Genomic DNA, 17,577 nt, shown 5'->3' with positions numbered 1-17,577 from the left:
CCGCCTGGCGGCCCCCGGCGCGATAGTGACGCCCAGAGGCCACGCCCCCTCGGCCGCCCTCCTGACCCTCAGTTCTCCGCGGTGCGAGCCCCCCAGCCCAGCTCGCTTTCGCCGGGCGCCTCTGGGCTTCCTCTCATCGCCTTTCCCCTCGGCACACATCTAGGCGATCCCCGACTCCCTTCTTCATGGCGTCGCTTCTGTGCTGTGGGCCCAAGCTGGCTGCTTGCGGCATCGTCCTCAGCGCCTGGGGAGTGATCATGTTGGTGAGGGGACTGCCCGACAAGGACCGGAGAGGGCCTGAGGGACCCCGGTGTTGGAGGGCTGGAAAGCTAGAAGACTCCAGGCCTTAGAAAGCTGCAGGCAGGCTGGAGAGGGTGGTTGATTAGCCGCTAAAGAACAAGAGAGAACTGAGATTGAGAAATGGGGAACTGGAGTGGGGTAGGGGGCGGGGATAGCTGGAGCTTGGAATGGGAGCCGGGGCTGGTAAATTTGGAGATCCCTCAAGGGAAGATGAAAAGCTGGGCTCTTGATAGATGCTTGAGCTGAATGGAGGGCAGTGGGGAAAGGGAGCGCTTGTTCCCAAAAATGGGTAGCTGGGGCCGTGTTTCCCCAGGATTCTACCTTCCCCACTCCAGGAAGAAATATGAAGTGCCGATTGCCCCTGACCCCTTCCGCCCTGTCCCGTGATAATGACGCCTCTGGAGAGGAGGATAATCTGGGTTGCTCACTATTTCTGCCCTTGCCCCAGCCAAGTGGTCTCTCTGTCACCACCTCACGCTCTATTCCGGGTGACCGAGTCCGAATCTAGCACAACCACCCCTAATCCCAGCTCATTCTGGTGATACCCAAACCCAGGTGTTGTGGCAACATTAAAAGTGGGAGGACTTTAGGGAGTGACCAGGTTAGGTGCCTGAGTTCAACAACCCACCCAATTTCCTTTTTTCAGATAATGCTCGGAATCTTTTTCAAAGTCCATTCCGCTGTACTAATAGAGGACGTTCCCTTCACCGAGAAAGATTTTGAGTAAGTAGTGTGGTCGGAGAGGCGGGGCTGGGTGCAGGTGGGAGGTGGCTGAGCCTGTGGTCAGAATTTGGGGCGGGGAATTGCAGGAGGCTGGATGCTTGGGACACGGAGGCTAGGGTGCGGAGAGCTGCTCTCTAGCGTACAGTTAGGAGCGGTCTCGGGAGTCAGACCTCAGCGGCCATCCTAAACCCACCACTTTAGATGTGGCTTCTTTAGGTATTTTACTTGACTTCTCTGCGCCTCGTCCACCTCTACAAAGTAGATGCTATAAGAGAACTCACCCCATATTGTTATGAAGAAGATTGAATAAAGACAGTACACATAAAAGTGCTGAGATCGGTACCTGGCACATAGTAAGTGTTGGCTGTTACTAATGTTTCTGACACTTCTCTGCCTAATCCCCACCCCTAGGCATGGCCCCCAGAACATATACAGCCTGTACGAGCAAGTCAGCTACAACTGTTTCATCGCCGCGGGCCTTTACCTCCTCCTCGGAGGCTTCTCTTTCTGCCAAGTTCGGCTCAATAAGCGCAAGGAATACATGGTGCGCTAGAGCACTGTCGCGTTTCCCCGCTCCAGTCCCCCCTCTATTTAAAGACTCCCCCCCGCAGCCGTTCCCACCCCCCACCCCATTCTGGCGCCGTCTGCGGGACGGGGCTTCCCTGGCGAGAGGCTGAATTCCTTTTTCTCCAATCTCTGACGCCCGGCCCCACTGGAGGGAGGCTGGGGCTGGCCGTTGCCTGTCCCTCCGGCCCCGTCGCCTTGTCCCGTACCACAATAAAGAGAAACTGCACTCTTAAGCCTTGTGTCTGTGTTTGGGTTGGGGGACGGGCAGCTGGGCTGCAAATGGGCCTCCAGATGGGGAGCCCCGACCCCTCGACGGAAGTGGAGTGAAGCAGGGCCGGAAGTGAGGCGGCCTCTTCCACTCTCCTTCCTTCGGCGCGCCAGGCGGCCGGAGTAGCTGCAGCTGGAGAGGCGGTGAGCGGCCGCGCTGGAGCCAATCAGCTGCAGGAATGGGCGGGACTTCCTGCGCGGGGGCCGGAGCGGTGCGGTCGCCCGGCTCTCCGTGGTCCCAGCTCCGTGGTGGCGGCAGCGGCAGCGTCTCCGTGAGGAGGCGCGCGGAGCCATGACGTCAGCGTCCACAAAGGTTCGACCTCCCTCGCGGACAGCGCTCCCTGGCGGCCACGGCGGGGCGGGCCCCCCAGTTGGCTCCCGGCTCTTCCGCCTGGGGCGGGGGGCGGGCGGGAGCCGAGCTGGGGTGGGGCTAGGGGCTCCGGGCGGGCCGGCGCGGGGGTGTGCGCCGGCCCCCCGTAATGCTGCCCCGCCCCCAGGTCGGGGAGATCTTCTCCGCGGCGGGCGCCGCTTTCACGAAGCTCGGGGAGCTGACGATGCAGCTGCATCCCGTGGCCGACTCTTCCCCCGCAGGGTACGTGAGCCCGGGCTGGGACGTGGACGCGGAAAGCGGACGCTTGGACTCGACCACAGACACTCTCTAGGGCAGGGACAGACATTAGTTTCCCTTTGTGCCTGGCACAGCGCAGAGTAGGTGTTAATAAATGATTGTTGAATGAATGAATGAATGGCAGATAAAACCACAGACTGAGGCTCATAACCCGGACTCGTTTCACAGCTCTACTCTGCTGCGAACCAGCAGACTATAGACCACCGCCACGACACACCCAGCCCAAATTATGTGAAATTTCCTCAGACTGCTGCCGAATGTACTCAGTGGTTCTGTTTGTTAAGCCCCCTGGCTTGTTGAATTGCTTTCAGTGGGCTGTTTACAGCAGCTGTTTCACGTTGATGGGGGAGAGGTTATTCCCTAAGGTGGGAATATTGTTGCGATATCATGTGGTTGGGGGTCCTTGGGGTTCCTACAGGGCCTTAAGAGCTTTTTTTTTTTTTAAGGAGGACCTCTTTATCGATCCATGGAAGGGGTCCCAGGGATTGGGGGAGGAGGCTGGCTGCTGTGGAATGCATGCCTGTGGGCTGGCTCCACACCCCTCTTCCTCCCACTTTCGCTATTCCCCTCTCCCCTTCTGACAGTGCCAAATGGACCGAGACGGAGATAGAGATGCTGAGGGCTGCTGTGAAGCGATTTGGGGACGATCTTAATCACATCAGCTGTATCATCAAGGAACGGACAGTGTGAGGGAGGGTTCGCTGGCAGAGAAAGGGAGGGTGGGCAGCTTCCTTCCTGCGTACCCGTTGTTCCATCTTCGTCAGAACTCCCAGCTCAACATCTTTCCTACTTTGTTGCAAGTTTTGTTAGCATCCCCTTCAGGACTGAAAGAATAAAAGAATTGTCACAATTCGCCAGAAGTTACTAAAATGCTATGGTAATAGGACCTTCCAAGAATTTGATTTTAGGGTGCCTGAGATACCCAATAATTGAATTTGGTAATGGGAGTTCCCTGGTTATTTATACAGATCTTTTGAGACTCTACTGCAGTGTTTCCAGGGATATTGTGATTCTGAATTAGTTGATCGATCAGGATCTACTAATAAGTCTTAATCTACCTGTAGATCACCAAGGCTTACCTGGTAGCATTGCACATCCATACATCTCTCCCAGAAGAGAATTAGGAGATGGGCCTTTTCTACTCCTCAGTTCAGGGACTCTTCACACTCCATCTGCCCTAAGTGAGTGCAAAGCTTCAGGAAAATGAGAACCCTGCCAAAGAGTTGGGGCCCTAACCTGGATTCTTATGAAAGGGTTCCTCAGTATTCCTTCAGGGTAGCCCATTACCCCTGCCCTCCCCTCCCTTCTTCCCGAAGCCTCTCTGATGACTCCCTTCCTAACCTGCTCTCTCTTCTCTTCAGGGCTCAGATAAAGGCCACCGTGAAGCGCAAGGTATATGAAGACTCTGGCATCCCCCTTCCAGCTGAGTCACCCAAGAAAGGGCCCAAGAAGGTGGCATCTGGTGTCTTGTCGCCTCCTCCAGCTGCCCCTCCACCAAGCAGCTCCAGTGTCCCTGAGGCCGGGGGTCCTCCCATAAAGAAACAGAAGGCTGGTGAGGGCTGTGAAGTTGCTGCCTAGGGGTTAAAGCTTCCATCTGAGGTGCAGTGAGAGAATTGGGCTTGTGTCAAAGGAGGACAAATCTCTCTTCCTCTTCCAGTGAATGTTCCCAGAGACTGTCTCGAATGGGGGAGGGAGGGAGAGCTCCAAGCTTTGGAAAGCCGGAGTAGGGGCAGGCAGTCAGGGTACCTAGAACCTAGCGTATGCCCTCCTTCCAGATGTGACACTCAGTGCTCTGAATGACTCCGACGCCAACAGTGACCTGGTGGATATTGAAGGGCTAGGAGAAACTCCTCCAGCCAAGAAACTCAACTTCGACCAGGGTAGGAGTTGTCCTCCTCCCACACCAGCTGAAGGGTGGGGGGGAGGAAGTGCTCACTTGGCCGCTAGGGGAGGGTCTCAGCCGGAGCTCCCCTCCTTGTATGGGGGCTTTGGAAGAGAAGGTTCCCATACACAGTGCAGGGGATTGGGTCAATAAGGAGCCGGGTGCTTTGGGGAGGTGGGAGTTGTCTTGGACGCGTACTGGGGGTCGCTCCATCTCGGCCCATTTTACTTCCTGTTCCAGACAGTCTGACCCTGGATTCTGGCCTTCTCATGACCTCTGCTGATCCTCCTCTGCTCTCTCGCTGAGACTTCCACCTCTCACCCCTCTCACTGTTCACCCTGGACCTGTGGATCACCTGGGACTCTGAGCAAGGCCTGCATGAGAGAGGGTCGAAAGGCTGCTGTGGCTGCCCACCTTACTGTTCCTGTATAAGCATCTGTCCCAACCCCTTTGACCTCCATCCGATGGACACTTTTCTACAGAAAACAATAAAGATTTCCCTCTCAGCTTGGTGCCTTCCGCTTAACTTATTGGAGTGCACGGGGCGGTTCCCTCTCTCATTAGCCCCAAGGGGCTCAGCCCCTCCTGGCAGCTCTCACCACCCTGCCTGGAGCAGCACAGCCAATATTGGCAGACTCTCTTCCCAGTGCCAATATTTCTGTGCTGCTAGAGCCAGGGGAGCTGGGTGTGGGCAACAAAGACTCCACTTTGCTCTCTGGAGGCAGAACTTACTCCCAAGGTCTCTGGCAGTCAGTATTCCTGAGACTACCCTGGGGATTTTAGAGGGGCTGTTTCCAGTGCTTTCATACCTCCCTCATCCCCCCCACTTCACAAGAAGGCCCCAGATGTTTTTTGTGTCGCTTCTCCAGGGTGGCCTCCCCGGGCCAAGCCTCAGCGGTGCCTCCCCCACCCTCGCTCTAACACCACAGTGTGGTTTGGACGTGGCCACAGTGCCGTACAAACCACAGTGTGCTGCTGGGGCGGGAGCAGGACTGGGGTGGGTTGAGAGGAAGGGAGCACAAGACCGTGCTGTGAAGACCCCCATCACCAAGAGCGGGGAGAGAGAAGGCTTAAAAGACAAACATGGCCCCAAGAAGGGTTGGGGAAAATAGGAAACCAGGGCTAGGAGCTGAGGAGGCAGCTGGAGAGAGAGAGGCCTAAGGGCTGAGCTCGAAGTGTAATAAGACTGGAACCATCTTCCCTCTGTAGGAACTCAGCTCAGGGGATCCCTAGGGTGGGGTCAGAGGCGGAGAAATAGGGAATGACTGTGGGGGACCAAGGAACTGCCTCCCGACTCAGCAAGGGCAGGGACCCAAGGCTTCCTGTGTCTGTTCCTCCCCTCCCTGGGTCAGAACCCAAGAGAAAGCAAGGAGAGACAGAAGGCCAAGGACAGCAGGGTTGGGAGTTGGCAGTCCAGAGGTGGTGGGGCCGGAACATGGTTGGGAGAGGGGGGCCGGAAGTCGCCCTGGGCCCTGGGCCTGCCACAAAATGGAGGCCAAAGGCAGGAAATGGAGGCCAGGGGGAAAGTGGAGCAGCAGGGCCCAGAAAGAGGGCCATCTGGACCTGGGGGCCAGGTATTCAACCCCCAGCGCTGTTCCCACTTCCCGCGGCCCCCCAGCACCCAAGTCCCACCCACCGCAACAACCCCCATCAGCCCATCCACCAGGCCCAGGAAGGCGGGCCCACCCCAGAAAGCCACGTTTAAGCTGAGACAAACATGCCTCTCCCCACCCCCACCCTAGGCCTTCCCTCAGCTCCTGTCCAGGACTTGATTTTTTAAAAGCGCCCCCCAGAAATCAAAATCTAAGGGCCAAAATCCCTTCCGCAAATCAAAATAATATCCTCTAAAACCAAAAAGTTATCCTCCTACCTCCCATACCACCCCCCCTTCCGACACACCCCCCAAAACTCTTAGCAATCAAAAAGATCTAAGATGGTGGTGTAAGCAGTCTTTTTAGGCCCCAGGGAATGTCAGACCCCCTTCCTCGAGACCCCTATCTGTCCTACATCAAATTCTGCCAAGGCCTCCTGATCCTCACTCCACCCTCCATAGCCCCCAAACTGAACAGCTGCCCCCAGCTCGCATCCTCGGCAAAGCCTTTGTGGGGGTGAAACAGAAATCAAACACTATACTAACGGCTGGGGATGTTGGGGGCCCTCTGGTCTCAGTCTTTGGTTTCCATCTGGGGGACTGCAGTTTAGGGGCATAAGAGAGAGACTCTCCAATCATCCCCCCAGTTTCAAGACTGACAAAGCCCAACCCCACCCCAGCACGCACCTCCAAACCTCCCCCCCAACCGCCACGTCTCTCCTGAAAACAGGGGACACTTTCCTCCCCACTTACCTCAGCTACTCTCCCCTGAGATCCTGGTCCCCTATTTTGAAGGGAGCAAAATTTGGGGTGCATCCCTCACATTTGGGGTGCAGGAGAAAGGAGCCGCCCCAGTCGCATCGCTGGCCTCCTTCCTCTCGCTGGCTCAGGGAGTGGGGAGTGCTCTAGGGAGGGGGGACCCCCACAAGAGAGCTCAGGAGGGGGCTCCTCCACTCCCAGTCAGAATTGGGGACACCCCCCCCCCAAACCCGTCCCAGCCCATCCGTCTCCAACTCGGCGGGAGAGGCAGCTGCAATGCCCCAGTCAGATTCCCCCAACACTACATTCCTCACCCCATCTAGAGGGGTCCCGGGGGCTCCAAAAAATCCCAAAAAAATCTGGGATGTTGGCAGGACGGTCCTGGACTAGCTCCCCAAATTTGGGGTCCTCAGATACCCCCGTTTTTTCAGGAAAATTCCGTCTTTCACCTGCCTCCCGCCAGCCCTGCTCTGTCCCGATGCCAATTTTGGAAGTCACTCCCTCCTTCCTCCTCCCCGTCTCTCCAGGCCCCCCCGCTCGGGGGCTAGGGTCCAGGACACCTGGCTTCCAGACCGGGGGGGCACTCCTTGAAGGGCTAGGGGCCAGGAGGTCAAGCTCATAGCCCCAGTCTTAGGGAAGCAGGAAAGCCCGATCCTCCCTTCCCCTCCCCCCTGGCTGGTCTCGGTGGTGGTTTAGGAAAGCCTGGAGGATTGGAATCTGCCATTGCTGTTGCACAGGCAGTTTTTTTTCCTTGGGTTGGGGGGGTGGGCGGTGGGAGGGAGAGAGGGGAGGAGAGCCGAAGAGAGCAGGGACCCAGGCGTGCACAGCTGGCCTGGCTTACCCCCTAGCCCCTGCTGCCGTGGGGAACCCCTCCCCCCCATCTCACCCACACTCCCAGTCCTCTGTCTGCTTTCTGTTTGGGGCTCTTATCCTAGGAAATCAGGGTATAAGAATCACCTCCTTGTACCCCACTGCCACCTCTCCTTGCCACAGTTCCAACAATACTGCCCTAGTCAGGGGTGTCCACTTTACCACAAGACACCCCATTTTCCCCGACCTTCCCCAAATCGAGGTGTGTTCCCTTAAGGAACTGGGGTTCAGAGTCTGAAACCACCTCTTCTCCCTCAGATCTATCCAGGCCACACAAAAATCAGAGGAGATACACTCCCTTTCCAAATCGCTGCCTTCAAATCCTGGGCATATTTGGGGGTTCACTAAAGAAAGAGATTTCTAGAATCCAGGGTGAAAGGGAACTATAAGCAAAGGACTCCCAAACGAGCTTCGTGCTCCAAATGAAGTGAACCCCCAAATCAATCTCATATTATGATCCATCCCTCAGCTTCACCAAATGCACCCAAAGAGTGACAAAACACCCCAAAATAAAGATACCCCAAAACTTTAGTCTCCTGGGCCCTACCTCGTTTCTCCCCCTGGAAAAAGCTTCTTGCCTATCTACACATACACAAGCATATCCCCCCTCAAAGTAAGTTTCCACAACATTCAAATATAAAGCTTTGCTCCCCCTCAAGGACCCACAATCACAGAAGGCCTTCAAATTTGCTCCCAGGTTCCTATTATGGGTTCACCTCAAGCTAATAAAAAACTCCAAATTGATTTTCATGTCCCACAAGTCTAATTTGAGCCTTGAAACTTATATGACACCCCAAAACAGACTGTACCCCAAAATCAGCATGACTACTTTACTTGAAATCAGATTGTCCATATACACCAATGACTATGAATCCCCCAAACACAACCCTCGCCCACCTCCCGAAGAACACCTAGCAGGTTCTCCTGATATTCCAAGATGACAGTCTTCAAATTGTAGGTATCAGAATCCCCTGAACTAATGTAGCTTCAAAATCAGCTCCATGCCTCAAACTTACTATTGCCCCTCATGCCTGAATGCAGCCCCCAGTACTCAGAACAATCAAACTAACTCAAGACCCCATAATAAACATGCACCCCCACAGTTGACCAGATAACAGAAAATCAACTCCATCCTGATACCAAAGGGAGCCCCTAGTCTTACTCCCACCTCCCAACGGGGCAGAGGCCAAAGTAACCTTCACATGCAAAAGCCATCTCACCATCCTGAATCTTCAGTGGTCCCAAAATCCCACTTTCTCAGCAGTTCTTTAGTGCCCCCCAAATAAAGACACCCTCAAATCTGAAAGGGAGGGCCCCAGGCCTGCATATGCAGGTCCATGGACAATGGTCAGTCATTACTGGCAACTATAAATTCTCCTGAGCCCAAATGCAAGTCCTGCTGTGCAGCTGGACTCAGCTCTGGCCCCCCTTCTCCAAATGAACCTTGTCCCTCCCGACCCCCAACGTCTCCGCAAACGAAATATGAGGGTGTGACCCGTGCCTCTCTTCCAGATCAGGGACTTAAAATTAGGGTTATCACGCCCCTCCTGAGCTCTCTCCCTTCTTTTACCCTGAGACCCTCCCCGTTTTCCCTTCTCTCTATGCACCCCACCCACCTTTCGTATTAATGTTCACTACAAATTCACTCTAAAGACAGATAGTAATGTCTATCTTAATTAGAAAAGAAAGCTCTGTGCTCCCAGGGCTCAGACCCCACTCCTTGTTCCACCCATTTCCCTTGCTCCCAAAGCCCGCGGATTTCTCACCCCAGGTAGGAACCCCAGCCTCGGAGGAAAGTCCCCTCTGTCGCCTAACTCTCCCTCCCTCCGACCAACCCTAGTCCCCTCTTAGGAGACAGAGGGATAAAATAAACCAGCGCAAAGGGGAGGACGAAAGTTTCAGCCGCCCACACCGAATCGATCCTGCGCCCCCGTCTAAGAGGACCCCCCAGCCGGGTGGAGACGACGGGGCGAGGCGAGGCTAGTGCTCGTCCGCCCCCTCGTGGAAGGAGCCAAACATTGCCGAGCTTTGCCTACTTGCCGCGCTGGACCCCGGCGTCCCGCCAGCCTCCAAGCGTAGCCGACGGGCGGGTGCCCGAAGCCTAGTGAGCTGGGATTGGGGGAGGGCAAGAGGGCTTTGGGCGGGAGTCTGTCTCTCTGGATCCCTAAAAGGATTCAGAAGAGAGTTGGGAGCCGGAGTCTGGACGCCTAGGTCTCCTGAGCGTCTCTCGGCCCCCACCAGGGGCTTTCCCCACCTCCTCGAGGGGAAGCAGCTGGCGGAGCCGTCCGGTCGCAGGACAATGGAAGGAAACGAACTAGAAATCATATCCGCCTCCTCTCTACCCCGCCCGGTCAGAGCCCCCCTTTTTGTAGGCCCTACTAGAGGAGCCTGTCATTCACACCACACCCTCCCGCTATCTGAGACCCCATGGGAACCCACTATTGCCTCCCCAAACCTGGTTCCTCGTTGGGCTCCCCTTTATCTCTCTTAATACCGTACATTGGAAAGAGGAGTTTTGCTGTATTCACTCTCCTATAACAGGCTCTTGACACCCCCTTCCAAAAGCCAACACACCCATTTTCGCTGTCCCAGGCCCTCCGACGACCCAGGTTACCCACATTTCCGATCTCGATATCCCCAACCTCGTCCCCAATTCCAATGTCCCATCCTCGGTTCCATTTTCAGTGTCCCCAAACCCCTTACGTTACGACCACCCAGCGTTTCTGAGGTCCCGCCCTCGAGCCGGAGACCCCGCCCTGGGCTTGCCATCTGGAGAGCGAGGGAGGAAGGAAGGATACAGACCCAGGCGTTCACCCCACCTCCATCCCCCGCCCCCGACATCCCGGCCAGATAAAGGGGCTGAAGCCAAGAGGGAAGAGAGACCCCGCCCCCCTTGAGAAGACAAGCCGCAGCCCCTGCAGGACGGGGGTAAGAACGAGAGACTGAGGGAGCCGGACTCCTGGGTCCCCGAAGAGGTTTGGGGCTTGTTGATGGTAGGAAGATTGAGGCCCAGAAACTGGGCTAAACCAGGGGTCGGGGACTAGATGGTACCAGTAGAATTCTGTGGTTCGAGGAAGGGAGCTTTGATTAGGATTTGGAGGGGTATGGACTGCAGGTCGTTTGGGGTCTCTAGGCAGAGTCGGACACCTGAGACTCAGGCGCGCTGTGAATCAGAAGGGAGTAGGGGTGCTGAAAGGGCACTAGGAGTCGAACTAAGGGGCGTTGCGGGCCGGATTCCCCACGCTAGCCATCGACGCTGCGGTCTGGGAACCTTCAGTGCGCTCCGAGAGCTGTGCAATCTAGAGGAGGAAAGCGAGCGCTGGTGCGGCTGAGGGCAGAAGGAATGAGATGAATTAAGTGAGGCTGCGTGAGCCGCGGCCGGGGGCTTGGCTCTAGCTGCACCTTAGGAGGAAGAGGCAAACTGCGGGAGGGAAGGCGTCTAAGGACTGCCTAGATCCCCGAGCCCTTGCCTTGGCACCCGCAGGCCTGCGTCGCTATGGGTTCCACCGCTACCGCGGAGGGAGCGCTGGGCTACGTCCGCGAGTTCACTCGCCACTCCTCCGACGTGCTGGGCAACCTGAATGAGCTGCGCCTGCGCGGGATCCTCACTGACGTCACGCTGCTGGTTGGCGGGCAACCCCTTCGAGCTCACAAGGCTGTTCTCATCGCCTGCAGGTTCGAGGGGTGGTTCGTGGGGTGGGGTGGGACCGAATGGGACAGGGGCGGAGCCATAAGGTCTTTGGGAGGGAATCCGAAGCCAAGCCTTACAGAAGCAGGAGGCGGAGCGTCCCCGAATTGGGGGCGGGGTGATAGTGGGGAGGAGGCGGGGCTTCCTACTGTGGTGCCTGTCTCCCTTGATTCCCTAGCCCCTAACGTGACGTGTCTGCCCTCTCTCCAGTGGCTTCTTCTATTCAATTTTCCGAGGCCGTGCAGGAGTGGGAGTGGACGTGCTCTCCCTGCCGGGGGGCCCCGAAGCCGGAGGCTTCGCTCCTCTTCTGGACTTCATGTACACTTCGCGCCTACGCCTCTCTCCAGCCACGGCACCAGCAGTCCTTGCGGCCGCCACCTACTTGCAGATGGAACACGTGGTCCAGGCATGCCACCGCTTCATCCAGGCCAGGTGAGGGAGCCCCAGCTTGGTGTTCTCTGTGGGTGAGGTGGCATCCCAGGTGTCAAGGGCAGAAGCCAAGATTAGGAATAGCACTAATGTCCATCACACTTTTCCCAGCTATGAACCTCTGGGCATCTCCCTGCGGCCCATGGAGGCAGAACCTCCTACGCCCCCAACGGTCCCTCCACCAGGCAGTCCCAGGCGCTCTGAAGGGCACCCAGACCCACCTACTGAGTCTCGCAGCTGCAGTCAAGGCCCCCCGAGTCCAGGCAGCCCAGACCCCAAGGCCTGCAATTGGAAAAAGTACAAGTTCATCGTGCTAAACTCTCAGACCTCCCAAGCAGGGAGCCTGGCAGGGGAGAAGAGTTCTGGTCAACTTTGCCCCCAGGCTGGGCTCCCCAGTGGAGATGAGGCTTCCAGCAGCAGCAGCAGCAGTGAAGAAGGACCCATTCCTGGTCCCCAGAGCAGGTACAGAAACTGGAACCCCAAGAATTTGTAGAGACTAACTTCACCTGGGAGGCAGAGCCATTGGGCCTGGGTGGTCAGGAGCAGGGAGTGAGGGGGTGGGTTTTGAGACACTAGCCCACCTTAGGGAGTTGGCTAGAGGCCAGGCTTACTCAGTGGGGTGGGGCTTTGGCAACACAATTGGCTATGGCTCATTGGTCAATACTGGCTCATCTCCAGAGGGTAGGCCTTTGGATCCAAGAACCCCTCCATATAATCTGTCCTAACCCTTCTCTCTGGGCTTTGCCACCTGCCTAGGCTCTCTCCAACTGCTGCCACTCTACAGTTCAAATGTGGGGCTCCAATCAATACCTCCCATCTCCTTGCACCCCGGGCCCCAGAGACCACTGGATCACCCTCTGGGCAGGCTCGTCCACCACCAGGTAGGAGCCTCTCCTTCTACCTCCTTCTTGGCTTTTCTCCTGTGGCTGCTCAAGGCCAGTTTAGGCCGAAAGGCCTATTCCAATTACTACAAATTAGAAATCACCAAGGGAGCTTTTAAAAATCCTGTTGCCCAGGTCACACCCCATAGATCAGAATGTCTGGAAGTGAAAGCCAGGCATCAGTATTTTTTTTAAAAAAAAGCTTCCAGTGAGCAACAAAGTTTGGGAACTTCTGGCCTATTCCCATCCAGGGCTGAGTGGTAGGCCCAGGGCTTGGCAGGGCCTCTCTGGCAAGCTGTCATCCAGAGTGGTGCAAGAGAGGAGAGAGAAGCAGAAACTTCCCCCCAGTAGTAGGGGCCTCCACCTACTGCTACCACTACTGAAGAGATTAGCAGAATTCTCTGGAGTCAGACAGACATGGAGTCAGAGCTTGGCTTGTCTTCTTATTAACCATGTGAACTTGAGCAAGTTAAATTAGCCCCAGAAGCCTTAATAGTGAACTGGGAAAAAGAAAACCTACTACTGTGTGGTCTGAGGATTCACTGGTATTGTTGTCATTACCTACTCTGCTTCCCAGGAAGTGAATTTTTCAGCTGCCAGAACTGCGAGGCTGTGGCTGGGTGCTCATCTGGGCTGGACCCCTTGGCTCCTGGGGATCAGGACAAGCCCTACAAGTGTCAGCTGTGCCGGTCTGCCTTCCGCTACAAGGGCAACCTGGCCAGTCACCGCACGGTGCACACAGGTAGGGGAGGAGCAGGGAGGAGAGGGCCCTGGACTTCATGCCCACAGGTGTCCTAGGATAGAGTCCCTGATCTCCCTTCCTCCCTACCTCCAGGGGAAAAGCCCTACCACTGCTCCATCTGCGGAGCCCGCTTTAACCGGCCGGCTAACCTGAAAACGCACAGTCGCATCCATTCTGGAGAGAAGCCCTATAAGTGTGAGACGTGCGGCTCGCGCTTTGTACAGGTACGGAGCCAGTCTCAGAGCCGGCTCAAGGGCGAACTTGCGAGAGGGCGGGGCGGGCCGTGTGGAGAGGGTTGTGTCTCTCCCAGAGGCGCGGTCTGAGGTCCCCTCGCCTCCCAGGTAGCGCATCTGCGCGCGCACGTGCTGATCCACACCGGGGAGAAGCCCTATCCTTGCCCCACCTGCGGGACTCGCTTCCGCCACTTACAGACCCTCAAGAGCCACGTTCGCATCCACACGGGAGAGAAGCCTTACCACGTGAGTACCCGACCTGGCCTGGCCCAAATCTTTAGAATTACCTCGCGTTCATTAGGGGCGGGGCTCTGAGAGGAGCTGGCCTGGTGGTCCCTAGATCTCTTCGAAGTGGGCGGTGGCCCGGAAGAGCCCGTGTGAATAAGGGGCGGGGCCGGTACTAGGATGGGCAGGTATAGAAGTTAGGCTCCTGCTCTGGGCACTGTCCTCCTGGAGAGGGGCTAACAGACGGAAAAACCTTTGCCGAAGAGGGCGGAGCCTATCTCCTTGGTCGACCCTTGAGGATTTGGGAGGATCTGAGGACTAAAGAGCTTCTGTTCGGCGGAGAGCTGGACAATTCTCCCTCGCTCAACACCTAAAAGGTGGTTGTGGATGGGGAGGAACCTGACGCAGCTGTTCTCCCACAGTGCGACCCCTGCGGCCTGCATTTCCGGCACAAGAGTCAACTACGGCTACACCTGCGCCAGAAACACGGAGCTGCTACCAACACCAAAGTGCACTACCACATTCTGGGGGGTCCCTAGCCGAGCCCTGGCCCAGACCCCACTGCTTCCTAGAAGCCCAGAAGCTGCAGGCTCGCGCCTGGCTTCCCTGTCAGCCTTGGGTTTGGGGTGGGCAAGGCCCCTCCTGTATCAGAAACTGCCACCACCTTAATTTCTCACTGGGGAGAGCAGGGGTGGCAGATCCTAGCTTGATCTGCCTCTGTTTTGCTGGTCAAAACCTCTTCCCCACAATCGAAATTGTTTCTGAGGAGACAGCAAGCTAGGAGCTGGGGGAGGGGAAGGACTGGAAGCCTGGTTTCCTTAAGGGAACCAGTCCTCCACCCGCAGCCCCCATCCCGTTTAGTTTATCTGTAAATATAATTTATTGAGGCCTTTGAGTGGCACCAGGGCCTTCATTCTATTGCATTTCCCACTTCCCTCTTCCATAAGTGTGATCGAAAGTGACCTGAAACACAGAATGTAAGGTCACAACTCTGCTGGCAGAGATTAGCACTTGGCTGTCTCCTTTGGCTTGAGTGTTTTATATTATTATTGTCATAACTTTTATCTTTAGAATTGTTCTTTCTCCTATTTGCTTGTTGGTTTGTTTAAAATGGACAAAGGGGTTCTCTGTGTCCTGCCCCTCCAATTCTAGGTCTGGAACCTTTATTTGTTCTAGGGCAGCTCTGGGAACATGTGGGCTTGTGGAATTGGGTCAGGAACCCTCTCTGGTATTCTGGATGTTGTAGGTTCTCTAGCAGGCTAGAACTGGAATATAGACTTTTCTTTGTTCTTCCAGGATTATAGGAACCTTTATAGTAAGCCTGAAAGGGAGGTAACAAATGCCTCCTGGAGGCTGTGGGTGTGGGGGCTTTGTCAGTGTTGGAACTGGGAGGATGAATGAAGTGGCTCTCTTATGCCCCTAACTACCCCATTAGTCTGGTCACCTCAGTTTGGCTCCACTGTGTCTGTCGTGATAGAGCCCACCCATAATCCTCCCACTAGGGCCTGTTCTTAGCACTGAGTTGATCCCTCTATGGGGGAGAGATCTGAAATTCCTTAACAGGAATGCTAAGATGATGCAACCTTTTCTGATTCTGCTCAGTCTCTAAGAATGTTATGATCTAGGGGAGAATTACGAAACGCTTCATCTTGACTAAACGGTAAAGAGTCATGATCTTTTTTTTTTTTTTTTTGAGGAAGATTAGCCCTGAGCTAACTACTGCTAGTCCTCCTCTTTTTGCTGAGGAAGACTGGCCCTGAGCTAACATTCATGCCCATCTTCCTCTACTTTATATGTGGGACGCCTACCACAGCATGGCATGCCAAGCGGTGCCATGTCCACACCCGGGATCCAAACCGGCGAACCCTGCGCTGCTGAGAGCAGAATGTGCGCACTTAACCGCTGTGCCACGAGGCCGGCCCTGACCTGTCCTTTACTGCAGAGGTATCTGGGTTTAAATGTTCCTTGAGGTTCTCTTTACCTGAGATGAACCCCCTCTTCCTTTAGCGGGTTTTTGGACATCTTCTGGCAAGTGTCCAGATTCCAGAAACTTCTTTGCCTCTAGAAGTCACAGGTGCTTTGTAACTTTCTTACCTTAGAAAAGCTGGGTCTGTGACCTGGTCTTCCCATCTCTGCATTCCTCTCTGGAACCAGTGAATGCACTAGAACCTTCCCCAGGGAGAAAAAAGGGGGCTGAGTTCCATTCTGGATTTGCTGTAGTTTGAGATTATGATTGGGATTACTGTTGGGATTAGAGATTTAGAAGATTTACAAGATTGATTGACTGAGGGACCTTCTAGTTGACCAGGTATCCAGGTAGGATTAAGAGGTTGGTTGAAGGGCACAGTCTCCAGTGTAGGCCAAGTAGGTAGAAAGTTAGGAATAAGGTTGCCTCTTAACTGGGTGGAATGTTTGGAATGTTACGCAGTATTCTGAAGCCTTGATTTACAGTGCTGCCCCCACTGTCCTGGGGCCGGTTTGATTGTGGTGCATGGGGTGGAAGGTAAGAAGCACTTTGAATATGTGGGGTGGAGCTTCCTCAACAGAGGTCAGTGCTAGTGGCTATCACCTGGGGACTGGTGAGAAGGCTACTCTTCTCCCTCTTTCCCTCTTATTCCCCACTGCAGAATTGAAGGAGGAAAAGCAGAGGAGAGATATGAGAAGGAACCATGATTTTTATTTAGCAGATTGGATGGGCAGGTGGAGAGTGCCTAGGGGTGGAGATGTCAGATCCTGCAAGACCAGATTCTTGGAATAAAGAAGCCTCTTTGTGCTGTCTGCTGTGTCCTGGGCTCTTGCTTGGGGAGATCTGGGGGCTGGGTGACGCTGGGGAAAGAGGGTCCTCCCTCCTGGATACTATCTTGGATTCTGTGCCCATTCCACTGTCCCGTCTCACCAGACATTTTAGATGGCCCTTGTTCTCCCTTTCCCTGCCTTTGCCTTCCGGCTCATTGTGTAGGAACCAGTGACTTCATAAAGTTTCTCCGGAGCCACCTGCATCCTGCTGCTCTGAAGTCACTTCCTGCCTGAGGTGTGGAGGTGGCAGGGAGAAACCAGGAAACCACTAATAATACCATGAGGCTGGGGGATGCATCTGTGCTGGGGATCTTAATGTTGATACACCTCCTACCACCACCACCACCACTACCAAGGAAAATAGATAGGACTTGGGTCCCATAAGGACAAGAGAGGCTGGAGGTGGCAGTGAGAAGGCCATGTAGTTAATGCCAACATGCCAACTCCACCCCTCCCCCAGCAATGGTGTCTTGGAATCTATCCGGTGCCCAGTGCATGCTTCTCTCCCTCCCTTTCCCCTGTCCTGTGTGTGTCTTGGGTGCACAGTTCTGTTCTGCCCCATGGGCAGAGGGTAGAAGGTCACTAATTCTTGTAAGTTACTTCCCTTTTGGACTTAAATTCCCCATTTGTGAAATAAGTCCATTAACGTGACCTCTGCAGGTCCTTCCAACATTTACAGTTTGTGGTTGTGTTTCTCAATCTTTTAAAACCCATGACCCGGATTAGATTTTTAAAAGGAAAAACATGAAACCAAAAACTAAATTAAAACCTTCCTTCCCCTCGTATTACAGCTTACCCCTCGCTGAAAAAAGAGTCCAGCTAAGATTACTCATCTCCTGCTACATGTCAGGCCCTAATCGTTTTAGTCTACAGATTTTCAAATTCAACCCCCTGAGGACCCTAAAGAGTGGGTACCATTATTATCCCCAACTTATAGATGGGGAAGCCAGCTGAGAGGTTCAGGATCTTGGCCAAGTTAATAAGTGATGAAGCCAA

At 55.0% G+C, this 17,577-nt stretch overlaps 3 protein-coding genes and 1 long non-coding RNA gene across 9 annotated transcripts; 3 read left to right on the top strand and 1 right to left on the bottom strand.

Moving 5' to 3' along the window:
• Window positions 1-53: 53 nt before the first annotated feature.
• On the top strand, window positions 54-1,823 carry RNASEK (ribonuclease K). Its single transcript, XM_046676634.1, has 3 exons — window positions 54-263; window positions 947-1,023; window positions 1,435-1,823. Exons 1-3 carry the CDS (start codon window positions 186-188, stop codon window positions 1,574-1,576), a joined length of 297 nt encoding a protein of 98 aa, XP_046532590.1. The 5' UTR covers window positions 54-185; the 3' UTR covers window positions 1,577-1,823.
• A 189-nt stretch (window positions 1,824-2,012) lies between these two features.
• Window positions 2,013-4,873, top strand: C11H17orf49 (chromosome 11 C17orf49 homolog). 3 transcript variants are annotated; one of them, XM_046675981.1, is made up of 6 exons: window positions 2,013-2,170; window positions 2,355-2,449; window positions 3,070-3,171; window positions 3,847-4,037; window positions 4,261-4,365; window positions 4,612-4,873. In XM_046675981.1, exons 1-6 carry the CDS (start codon window positions 2,150-2,152, stop codon window positions 4,614-4,616), a joined length of 519 nt encoding a protein of 172 aa, XP_046531937.1. In that variant the 5' UTR covers window positions 2,013-2,149; the 3' UTR covers window positions 4,617-4,873. The 3 variants fall into 3 exon arrangements, with proteins under 3 accessions (XP_046531937.1, XP_046531936.1, XP_046531938.1); XM_046675980.1 differs by having other exon boundaries at window positions 4,608-4,873; XM_046675982.1 differs by lacking the exon at window positions 3,070-3,171 and having other exon boundaries at window positions 4,608-4,873.
• LOC124247043 (uncharacterized) lies at window positions 3,177-3,961 on the bottom strand. The gene is made up of 3 exons (XR_006890651.1): window positions 3,827-3,961; window positions 3,565-3,662; window positions 3,177-3,309 (listed from the first exon to the last, which is right to left on the bottom strand). It is a non-coding gene; the product is annotated as an uncharacterized LOC124247043 (long non-coding RNA).
• Window positions 4,874-10,421: 5,548 nt separating the features above from the next.
• On the top strand, window positions 10,422-15,577 carry BCL6B (BCL6B transcription repressor). Of its 4 annotated transcripts, none has more exons than XM_046674277.1 (9): window positions 10,422-10,515; window positions 11,072-11,262; window positions 11,521-11,707; window positions 11,816-12,166; window positions 12,461-12,585; window positions 13,163-13,327; window positions 13,421-13,551; window positions 13,669-13,806; window positions 14,208-15,577. In XM_046674277.1, exons 2-9 carry the CDS (start codon window positions 11,169-11,171, stop codon window positions 14,322-14,324), a joined length of 1,308 nt encoding a protein of 435 aa, XP_046530233.1. In that variant the 5' UTR covers window positions 10,422-10,515; window positions 11,072-11,168; the 3' UTR covers window positions 14,325-15,577. The 4 variants fall into 4 exon arrangements, with proteins under 4 accessions (XP_046530233.1, XP_046530230.1, XP_046530231.1 ...); XM_046674274.1 differs by having other exon boundaries at window positions 10,428-10,515; window positions 11,486-11,707; XM_046674275.1 differs by having other exon boundaries at window positions 10,483-10,580.
• The last annotated feature ends 2,000 nt before the right edge of the window (window positions 15,578-17,577 follow it).

Source organism: Equus quagga, chromosome 11, assembly GCF_021613505.1.
Source record: "Equus quagga isolate Etosha38 chromosome 11, UCLA_HA_Equagga_1.0, whole genome shotgun sequence".
Classification (NCBI taxonomy): Eukaryota; Metazoa; Chordata; class Mammalia; order Perissodactyla; family Equidae; genus Equus; species Equus quagga.
The sequence above is the reverse complement of the archived record's forward strand: the minus strand, read 5'-3'. Positions and strand labels throughout refer to the sequence as shown.

What these genes read in the sequence shown, in the direction of transcription:
- RNASEK (XM_046676634.1), top strand. Translation starts at nt 186, where the DNA reads ATGGCGTCGCTTCTGTGCTGTGGGCCCAAGCTGGCTGCTTGCGGCATC. An exon ending in CCTGGGGAGTGATCATGTTG is followed by an intron (nt 264 to 946) that starts GTGAGGGGACTG and finishes TCCTTTTTTCAG; the next exon opens with ATAATGCTCGGAATCTTTTT. An exon ending in TTCACCGAGAAAGATTTTGA is followed by an intron (nt 1,024 to 1,434) that starts GTAAGTAGTGTG and finishes CCCCACCCCTAG; the next exon opens with GCATGGCCCCCAGAACATAT.
- C11H17orf49 (XM_046675980.1), top strand. Translation starts at nt 2,150, where the DNA reads ATGACGTCAGCGTCCACAAAG. An exon ending in TGACGTCAGCGTCCACAAAG is followed by an intron (nt 2,171 to 2,354) that starts GTTCGACCTCCC and finishes CCCCGCCCCCAG; the next exon opens with GTCGGGGAGATCTTCTCCGC. An exon ending in GAAACTCAACTTCGACCAGG is followed by an intron (nt 4,366 to 4,607) that starts GTAGGAGTTGTC and finishes TTCCTGTTCCAG; the next exon opens with ACAGTCTGACCCTGGATTCT.
- BCL6B (XM_046674273.1), top strand. An exon ending in GCAGGCTCGTCCACCACCAG is followed by an intron (nt 12,586 to 13,162) that starts GTAGGAGCCTCT and finishes TCTGCTTCCCAG; the next exon opens with GAAGTGAATTTTTCAGCTGC. An exon ending in TCACCGCACGGTGCACACAG is followed by an intron (nt 13,328 to 13,420) that starts GTAGGGGAGGAG and finishes CCCTACCTCCAG; the next exon opens with GGGAAAAGCCCTACCACTGC.